At 38.5% G+C, this 10,948-nt stretch overlaps 1 protein-coding gene across 1 annotated transcript in view; it reads left to right on the top strand.

Annotated features, from left to right (window-relative positions):
* Positions 1 to 9,049, top strand: part of RPL22 (ribosomal protein L22) — a 10,958-nt gene extending 1,909 nt beyond the window's left edge. Inside the window, exons 2-4 of the mRNA XM_075604965.1 lie at positions 4,869 to 4,973; positions 6,663 to 6,787; positions 8,848 to 9,049. Of these exons, the coding sequence (XP_075461080.1) occupies positions 4,869 to 4,973; positions 6,663 to 6,787; positions 8,848 to 8,992 (375 nt within the window). The 3' untranslated portion in view covers positions 8,993 to 9,049. The remainder of the gene's footprint in view (positions 1 to 4,868; positions 4,974 to 6,662; positions 6,788 to 8,847) is intronic.
* Positions 9,050 to 10,948: the final 1,899 nt, after the last annotated feature.

The raw sequence follows: 10,948 nt of genomic DNA, 5'->3' as shown, positions 1-10,948 counted from the left end.
CAATGGGAATAAGCGCCTGCGACAAAAGTAACATTACAAAAGTAGTCTCTGCCACGAAGCTTACAATCGTAGGTGGCCTCATCAAAGCCCTGAGAAGGTTTAACCTATTTGGTACTGGAAATATGTTGCAGTCCAATTGGCTTGTGTGCTTGTGCACCCCTTGGTTTTAAGACCCAGATTCACTAAAAGATGGGAGACAAGTGTGACCGCCCACTCACCTTTTGAAGGAATTTGATCTTTGTGCACTAGGGTAATGCATATAAAGAAGAAGTATCCCCCTTGGAGGATAGGAGGGGGGGGGAAAACAATTTGCATGCACTTAAGATCAATAATAAAATTAGATATGGCTGGGGATTTACTCTTCAGGCACAGGTAACGTGCAGTGAATGACCAGAGTATGGAGTGAACTAATATATGATAAGAGGCCCCTAACTTATGTAAGTGGAATTAATAAAAACACTTTAATTCAGCAAAATTCTAATAATAATGGGGCACAAAATGGGAAAATACACAGTATAACTAATGGTAGTGTGGAAGATGAGCCATTAGTACAGCGGGTCGCTGGATTTTTTTTGGTGGGGCCGCTTGCAGCAGCCCCACGCTCTTCCCCAAGGCATTTAAATTAAATGCCGGGGGATCGCGTAAGGCCTCTGCAACAATGAAACTTGCCTTGATTCAGACGCAGACACTCGGCAACGTGGCGTCAAATGACGCCGCAGGTACCGTCACACGGCAGTCTCCATGGAAATGGGGTCACATGACCTCGGGCGTCATTTGATGCTGCACACGTGAAGGGGGGGGCGAGAGCGAGGGGAAGCTGGCAGGGGGGCGCAGCTCAAAAAGTTTGCGCTCCCCTGCATTCGTATATTGGTTGTGTATGAAAAATGGAGATTGGTCCACTTTGATAAAGACTTCCCTAATAGCTTAGGTTGTTATCTAGCGTACCATTGATAGTGACCAGACAAGGATCTAATAAGTCAGGTGAAGGCTGGTGAGTGCAATGTATTTCACTAATGCAGACACTTGACTTAATAAGGGTATATGCTGTTCAAGACTAATAAGCAGCTGTGCTGCGTCAATTAGCCATACAGTAATCTCTATAGAGAAAAGATGACGATATAGAAAAATTAGGACTATGAAGAGAACCTTATTTTGGTCTCAGAGTAGCCAGTTGATGGAAAGTAATTCACCAGTACTTGGGTCAAAATATAGGTATTATCTTTGTTACCTATTATTGTAACCCTTTAAACATCAATCAGTAACCGGTAAGGAGTTAATTACCTGCTGATGATTATAGTGATGGTATAGGATGTAACCAGATACTAGAGATGTAGTTTAGTTAAGTGAATTGCTAGGCCAGGTAGCTAGCCAAGATAATAATTTGTTGGTATACGGATCCCAGTTGCTCGATACTATGTTGCCACTTGGGTAAACCAGTTTACCTGTTCTTGATTGGCTCAGTGGCAACATAGTATCCAGCAACTGGAGACCGTATACCAACAAATTATTATCTTGGCTAGCTACCGGGCCTAACAACCTAGCAATACACTTAACTAAACTACATCTCCAGTATCTGGGTACATCCTATATCACTATAATCACAATCAAATCACTCCTGGATTAATTTAGTGGGCTTTTAGCGGAAAAAAATATGAATCTTAAAAGCTGCTTTTACTTGTGATAGATAAACCAGACTATGGGAGAGAGTTGTCCGAAGTGAATTTGATAGGGATTCGGGCACCACAGTTTAAACGGCAATATCGTCTGCCCATTGGAATGTCTTCATTTTACTTTTTGGGAGCCAGGGCCTCCTCTGGACCTGAATCCTGTTATTTTCTTGATATATACTTTCAGGTGTAGTTACCGGAGTCCTTGCTTACCTCACAGGAAACAAAATGTCTGCTAAATCTTACAGGTCAAAAGGAAGCTGCAATGTAATCCATTGTGACTTCCACTTGGATGGTCATCTGTATCTGGATTAACACCAGTAAGTATCTTGGGGGACCAGGTGTTTCTCTGGAGCAGAACCACTCTTTCCTGAGATGCTTCCTTGTGAAATTACTGGTGATACTTCTGAGTTTAATTTGTTTTTTTTTAAATGGTAGTTCTACGGGAAGTGCTTTCTCTTGGCCTGCGTGATTTTGCAGCCATTTAAAATTCTCATGTAGATGGTAGACGTTGGTAACGACACTGGAAAATGTTCAGAAGGTGGATTCTCAGAGCTGAAAATGTGATTCAGTTTCTGAAGTTTCCCATGCTTTGACAAAAAAACATGACACAGCAGTAGTGTTTAGTGTGATGCCTCTCTTACAAGAGCCTGGCCCCACAGATACTCAGCTTGGCTGTTTTGAAGTTGTGTAAGAAAAAATCTTCAGCATATCCAACTTTGATGGATATAGAGATTTTGTCAAACTTAAACTAGGGGTTCTCACCCCTGACTTAAAAATGTTGCCTGGCTTTGCATCTTTAAATATACCACATTTATGTAAAAAGTCCATTCAGATGTTTGGTAATTTATTGGCTGTTCATAAAACTTGGTTGACTCAGTCATGAGATTCTGTGAAATCTTTTCAGTAAATTCAAAGAATGTAGCTCTAGAAACTCCATGCATTACCATATACTGTATATTTTTGAGTTCATAAAATGTCTGTTTGGCCTTTAAGTCAAAGTTAACTATAAATACACAGCAACATCTCATTTATATGTGTGGCCATATTAAAATAGGATCCAATTTCACAAGCGGGTTACAGAATCAATATTTGTTTAAAATGTAGAACCATTTCTTACTGGAAAAACACTCGGTTCTCACATGCATTGCCCCATACCTGTTGGACTCGCCCTGTATCAAAAGTTTAGTATGAAATTGTTGGGACAAATTTCCTTTCCATCCAAGTAAAATACTGCTTCTGTGTTAATTAAAAGCATAAAAACTCTAGCAAAAAGTGAAAAGGATGGGGAGTGGGTAATAAGGCTTAGTAACACATCTAACCTTTGTGAACTAGTAGTTGCATATTAGTGACCTATGCCTTCTAAACGGAATTATATTATACATATATTAATTGGTAGCTGACTCAAATGTTTGTATATTGAGATTGAATTGTAATAGTTTTTGTCTTGTCTCCTGTTTCTTGCTGTATGTTCCTTGTTGACAAGGCATGAGCATGTATCATTCGGAGTACTTTGGGGTGGATGGAACGATAATTCCCACCTGGCAATTCTGCTGTAAATGGAAACTGGAAGGATTAAAAATGCTAATAGTCTATTTTAGTTCTGAATATTGCATCCATTAAAAGCAGTAAAAAAAAAAAAGTTTTGATAGTTATACAATCTTCACTCAATCTTCTCTTGTAATAGCACTGTTTGTAAACTGCTCTGTGAAGAGACTGAATGATCAGCTCTGAAAGAAAAAACTGTACAAAGAGTCACATTAAGTCTATTACATAGACTGCGGAACTGGAAAAAATCACTTCGTCCGAAAATCAGGTCCTACGAGTGAAGATGCAGCCTCTTTAGGCCACGCAGCCTAAAGGCACAATCTAAGCCATTTTTTAGTTTCTTAATTTATTATGTAGGGTTGAAGCAGGGGGTCTCCTTAGCTGAACCCCATTAATCTCAGCTCTGGGGGGCCCCTGCTTCTAGAGATGCCTCAGAAGGGGGTGCCTGTATCTCCTGAGAGTTTAAAGCTCCTGCAGAGCACCGGAGCTTTGAACAGTGGCTATTATGTGAACCCTGCTAGCAGAGCGGCTACCGGCACCTTCTACGGAGGTTTGTATCTGGAAGCAGGGTGTCACCGGAGCTGACATTAATGGTATTCAGCTCCAGAGACACCCGCTTCAATTGTAAGTTAAAAAATGAAAAATAGGGTTAAAAAATGTCCCGCTTGGATTGCCTCTTTAAAGCCGCCGTCCAAGCGACATGTGTTTTTTATTTTTATACGTACATGGAGTGGGTCTCTGGAGGTGAATCATGTGGATTTCAGTTTCAGGGACCTGCCGCTTCCCAAAATACTTGCCTCGGAATGGGGTGCTGATAGCAGCTCTGGCTGGGATAGTTGGGGATACCAAAATGACGGATTAAATGTTGCCCGTCACGTGGGCCAATATTAAGCTGTGACATAATCTCTTGTCTTCCTATTGGCTCACGTGACCGGGGGCTTTAAACAGCAGTGTTACTGGCATCCCCCTTGGAGATGAGTGTTTCTGGAAGCAGGGGGCCCCCGGATTTGAAATGAATGTGATTCTCAACTCCTGCTTCAATCCTATTTTTAAAAAAAATAAATAAATGTCGCCTGGACTGCTCTCTTTAAAGGTGTGAAGACGGCACTTGCAGCCCACAATTCCTTGTCTGCTGCTGTGGTTGGTCTCCTTTAAGTGCAATGTATTGTAGGGCACAAGTAGCAAGTACCCTGCAGTTTAGTCTTTAAGCAGCGCGGTCCAATGAAGAGGAGACTACAGCTTTCCTTTCTGGAACGGTTGACCCTTGTTGCCTCACTGACAGAAGTAAAGTCAAGGCTTCTAATTATTTTGGGGTGTCGGTGAGTTTGAGGGGAGGGACAGTGAGACAAGTGACATTACTTTAACTGCTGATAGTTATAGTTTTCCAGACTTTGGGCGTGGTGATTTGTGATTAGCTGCTTTGCTTTGGTGTGTAGACTGAGGATCTTCTAAGATGTAGTTTAATGCATTAAGTTTGATTTAATTAAAAAAAAAATAAGCTGATAATTTGTGGAGAAAATATGCTAATTTCAGGAACAGTAATTTTCAAGTAGGTCTGGTCTGCAGTTGGATCGTACGAAGAAGCCGAACCCTTGAAGTTACGGCTTCGTTTTCTGTTTTTGCAGGTACTGATTTATTTATTCCCTTTTCTAGAAAAAGACCACAACAAAGGGCAGCAAAAAAAAGAAGCAAGTCCTAAAATTTACTTTGGACTGCACTCACCCTGTGGAAGATGGCATCATGGATGCTGCCAACTTTGTAAGTAGAATACTGTTACCATACTATCCAAGACACATGCTATGACAGTATGGAGCTATCTCTAGTTATTACTTTTCTGTACATGCTGTTTATCTTGGAAGTTCAGTGGTGCAGTTTGTGGTGTCTGATTGCACTTGTTTTAAAACGGCATTTCATGCTGATGGTTTTCCTTGGTCCAAGAGGTTCTCTTCAGCTGATCCAGTCTCCCAACCTCTGAACCCCCATGGTTTGAGCCATTTATAGTTCATCAGTGGAAAGAAAATGTCCAATGGGATGAGCCATGCTCCAGTGGTCAATAGAAAAGCCAGTGTCATCAATAGATGACATTGTGGCTTTATATTAGTGGCCCAGCAGCCATAGTAGTTTGTCAGAAACCAGCACAATAAAATCTGAAATATCCTGGAGGACTGGTCTGTGCCGTGGTTCAGGGGAAACATATTTTTTTTCATTGTTTAAATGGCCTGATGCCTGTGAAACCATTCCTGTTTTGGATTAAAATAAAAAAATAATGATCATCTAATCTTTTGGTAGTTCTTAAATGTTTACAGTTAGCTATTAAAGCCGAAGTTAAGATGAGCTAAAAACCTAATCTTCAATTGGGAAAAACCCTGGGAAGTTTTTATTATATGGATGGGGCCTTTCCAGTGATTACTGTTTTCAGGATATTACTACATGAAACTAAATCTTTTTAGTACTTGTGTTTGGTGTATGAAGACAAAATTCTTACATTTGTTTGCCTGAGGGGGGGGAGACCATTTTTAATGTTGTTCCCATGTCTGCTACTTCTATGCTCTTTCTCTGATCCCTTAAAGCAGCCCTCCTGGGGACCCTTGATGATTATTTTTATTATCTTTGTAGCAGGGGGGCTCCAGAGACCCCCTACTTCAAATCCATTAACAAAAAAAGGTTCCCAGGAGTACTGCTTTGAAAGTGCTAAAGTACAATATTGTTGACATTAATGTACAATCTGTAAACCTTACATAGCCACAAATTGCAGACTGTGGAGCTGCTTAGGCACTGCACCTGAATTAAGGCACTGCAGATGTGTGGACACATTACTTTTTTTTTAACTGATTCATCTATTGTGTAATGTAAAGTTTAACAGATGTGGCTATAATAAAGTTCTAGTTTTAGAGGAAAATCTATTTGTTAATTTACATCAGAATGGCCAATCTTGTGCATACTAGTTATCAAGCAATATAGGACGTTCCTCAATCGCCTTGTGCAATCTTGCAAAACTGGTGTAAGTGAAAACTACATATATTTAACCCAATGTGCTGGAATGATATAAACATGTGCTATAAAAGGAAAAGGCTACTCAACCCAATAAACCATCCCAAAAGTTCTCATCAAAATGTAATGATTTCCCCACATTATGCTAAAGTTTGGCATTACACAATATCGTTGTCTATTTCACACTGATTGCAGTTCCACGCTTCCATGTTGTGAGAAGCGTACTAGTTATGCCAGAATATACCCTGTCTGATTTTGAGCAAATTATTTTACCACTTTTTTTCTTCTTTATACCTACTGTGTAATGATTTATCCCTCACATCTATCGTTGGGTTACTTGGGCAACACAATATGTAATGGGTTTCAATGCATGAAGTAGTATGGTCATAGAAGTAACCGGTGCAATTTTTAAAATCATATTTGGTACTGCACCTAAACCATTGCAAATGATTACAGGAACAGTTTTTGCAAGAACGAATCAAAGTGAATGGCAAAGCAGGTAATCTGGGTGGTGGAGTTGTCACAATTGAAAGAAGCAAGAGTAAAATCACAGTGACTTCAGAGGTGCCATTTTCAAAGAGGTAAGAGGCCTGCTCCTGTTGGTTTATAAAATGTTTTTCCAGGAAATAATACATTGAGTTACCTCTCGTTTTAAAGTATGTTCTGGGCACAGAGGTATGATGACAAGACATGGTTACATGTATTCTGTGTAACAACTCTTAAAAGCTGCAGACCAAGCCATATCCTCCTCCATGGGTGTTTTTGTAATCCGTTCTGTACTATGAGAAAATACTTTTTTTTAATACTACAACTCTGAATTATATTTTTAATATATTATAATGTAACAAGCATTTTTGTTTCTATAGCAACCATTTACAAAGTCACTTCCTCTTCTGAAACGGGCTCTGCCACACCCCTTTTTGGATCCCTGCCCCTTCTAGCAGTGCACCAATTGTATCTAGTGACTGCCTGGTCACATGATCTTCCCCACAGAACTTTGCATCTTTGGTCCTCTTTTGCTCCCTGACCGCCATTTAGTGAACCCCCGAGCCAAATCTTCACCGATCACGAACGGATCGATCGGCAACTTGGCTAACTGCTTATTGTGTGGGTTGTATTGATGCACATATTAAAGGGAAAGAAGAAAACAAAATACCGCTTGGACTGCTGCTTTAACATTCATTGTCATCCCATTCTGTTAGATGGTTTTGTTTATTTTTTTTTCCATAATAAAAATGGTAATAAGTTGAGATGAGATGCAAATGTTTAACATGCTTCATTCACCAGTTGGTGGTAGGAGTAGGTTGGTTATCATAATTCTCTACTTTACAGCATGTTAGGGTAGTCATTTTTGTTATAGAGCGTTCTACAAAGATATGCTCTAAAATGAATACACAGTTTTGCTGTTTAGTGTGCATCACTATTAAGAGTCACGTGAAAGACTTGCAGTGTAAGGGACCAATCCATTTCTTGATGGATGTGTAACTAATCCTCCCAGTTAATTGAGTAGAATATCGGATGAATGGTATAAAATGCATACACTGTAAGTTTGAGGCTGCTTAAAAATGCATCAGTAGTACATATCGTAGACTACAGACACTTAACTTCACTGAATCCCTTGCCCTTATGCAAACACAATTTTCAAAGCTGACCCACCAGTCTACTTTAAGTTAATGTTTCACTGTCTTTGGAAGATACTGGCATTGGGTAACATTGCCACTTTCATTTTTGTGTGGAATTCCTTGCTGGTTGGAACACTTTAATCTTCAAAGGGCCCTCTAGTGGTACATTGTAAGCAATGTTTGGTCACCTCAGTTGAAATTGGTCCAGCAGCAAACTATAATAATCATTGGCCCACATTATCTAAATGAAATAATAATTTATAGTAGATTAATAATCGCATTTATATACTATTCATAAAGCCCCAATATAAAAACTTAATATCATGGATGATGTAGCAGTGAACAAAGCCTGCTACGCATGTACCTATGATGGCTTTCCTTTAAAAAAATGCCCATCTATAGGACCTCTTGGGTTATGTTCAGTCGGCTATAGCTTTAATATCTTTGTGTGCCTTAAATGGCTAAATATTGTATAAAGTATATAAACCATACTTCTACGATTAGAATATACAGGGATTGGTTTAACTGCTGTAAAAATAACTGAATAATTTACATATAAATGTATAGAAGTGATGTTATGCGGCAAATGTTGTCTGTTGTAGAACTAGACTTTAGCCAGGTATAGTCTAACTTCTGACCTTGAATCGTATTGAAAGCTGGTATGACAAACTGAGCTATGAATGCTGTGACTACCTGGTAAATATTATGTACAACCTGAGCATCCTGTCCCTTTCCCGTACATCTTTACATCACCTCCATAAATATCATATTACTTGTGGTTCATTTAAATAGCTAACCATTTCATGATCTTTATGATACCCGTTCACATACTATCTTGCTGTACCTCTGTTCACATTACAGATTTGTAAATTTGTTTCTCTTACTAATCGCTCTTTTTACACTTAAAATTGGCTGTCCTTGTTACATTTATGCAGAGTTTCTTCACAGCGACGTCTGTGTTACACGAGTTGATGAATTTAGTATTGGTAATGTTCTGCCTTTCATTTTAATTTTTGCAGGTATTTGAAGTACCTGACTAAGAAATACCTGAAGAAAAATAATTTGCGTGACTGGCTTCGCGTGGTTGCGAACAGCAAGGAAAGCTACGAGCTGAGATACTTCCAGATTAATCAGGATGAAGAGGAGGAAGAAGATGAAGATTAAATTGAGTTCTGGATAGTTTTTGTATTTCCTGAAATAAAAAATTACGTTGGAAAGAAATTGTTTTTGGTTCAGTGTTTCAGTATGACGTTCATTTTCTTCTTGTAACTTTATCAATATTTGCCAAAATGTATCTAGCAAAATGAGTATTTACAAACTAAATTTATGGGTTAAACTTTTTTTTAAGTAGTAGTACTAGTTCAAAGTAACATCAGTAATTCTCTTGATCTGATTGGATGTTGTACAATTTAGAGCTGCCTTAATGGTTCCCGCCTTATTAGCATAAGGCCATTTGTTGGGTGCTCAATTTTTATCGTTAAAAACGGGCTACACTGGGCAGTATTTCCCAACCAGGGTGCCCAGAGCATTTAAATATGTAATCCCATGTAGTTGGTCAGAACCTTTTTAGTAAAGAATTTGACTGCTTTCCTTTCTTGGGAAATTAATTACAAATTAAATAGCTTGGGTTCCTCTGATTTGGGTAGTTTGTCAATCAAACCATCCTGTCCTTATGTGAGAGCCAATAAAGATCAGGAGAGTGGATTAGAGGGAGGCTTTGTCTGTGCAAGCATTTGTTGAACATAGTGACATCCGACACAAAGGAGCAGCCAGTGAAAATGAAATGTCCCAAGTCTAGGCGCCCCATTATTGACAAACTAAACATGTATTTTAATATACTTATAGGTGTCAGATTTTCTTAAGAGGAAATGGCATCGATGGCTCAGGGACCACTGCTTTAGGATCACATTCCCATCCCATCGTTCCAATTTGAACAGAAATGGTTTACTTCAATCAGAATGCTGGTTGCTGAATTCCATACTATCAACGTGTGGGCTTTTTGCTAGAGGCTCCTTCAAGTATATTAATATCTTGAGACCAATTCTGTCCATTTTACAAATGAACAATACTAGTCTACTTTTTTTTTTTTTAAATTATATATATTTTTTTAATGCCTTTAAATTTAGTCTAGGCCTGATCCACAAGCGCTAGATGGAAAGCAGGATTGTTTGGAGACTAGAACTTAAGGTTAGTCTTTTCTAAAGGATACGTTGGTAAGTTTTAACAAACGGTGTTTGAAAGTAAGCAGAGTCTGATCCTTGTAGACCACTAATTTGGTGGTCAATGTTTTCATTTACTGGGGTCTTATTCCCCCCTCCCCCCCATTTTTTCGGCAAGTGTTCTGTTAGTCTTTTAGTGCTACATGTCTGCCTTCCATTTGAAGTGCCTCTTATTGTATCAAGAGATTATTTGCAATGCTGTCTTGAGACTGGGTTTTCAGGAATGATGAAGTTGTGTAGTTTTAATAGATTCTGCTCATATAACAGAAAAAAATGGTAGCTGATGGGCAATCCAAAAGACTTAATCACATGAGTACAAAGTTATAAATATGAAACGGTATTCAAAAATTCACCAAAAACACTTCCTTCTATACAAATATACATGCGTATTTTGAATTTTAAAAAAATTGCAACTGAAATGAGTTTAGCTGGTGTACATTGTAATTGAAATATTTATTGCTATTAAAATGACGTTCTAACTGATCAGTAACTGAATCTGTAGTGTTTTCTTTTTCCTCCTGTATGTTGTGTGGAATAGAAAATTGATCAACATATAAGTAGATGCTCTTCTATAATTTGATGCATTTCCTCATGCATGCCTAATTGGAGTAAAATCTACGATTTCATCCAAGCTGAAATCTAATGCAAAGAACAAGTCTGGGAAATAATGAGCTGTAACAAGCAGCTTGGTGCATTCCAAGTTCATAGATTTTAATCATCCAAATGTAAGTGATTTCCCAAAGAACCAAACTTGTAAAATTGAAATGTTCCAAAAATATTCTTTTTGGATGTAAAAAAAATGCAACAAGTCTAATCTTATTTCGATGTGTTGTAGGCCCATCTGTCAGCAAAATAATGCAATACCAACGTCAAATGTAGAATTGAGATGTCTTGAATTACA

This window comes from Ascaphus truei, chromosome 6 (assembly GCF_040206685.1).
Source record: "Ascaphus truei isolate aAscTru1 chromosome 6, aAscTru1.hap1, whole genome shotgun sequence".
NCBI classification, from domain to species: Eukaryota; Metazoa; Chordata; class Amphibia; order Anura; family Ascaphidae; genus Ascaphus; species Ascaphus truei.
The sequence above is the reverse complement of the archived record's forward strand: the minus strand, read 5'-3'. Positions and strand labels throughout refer to the sequence as shown.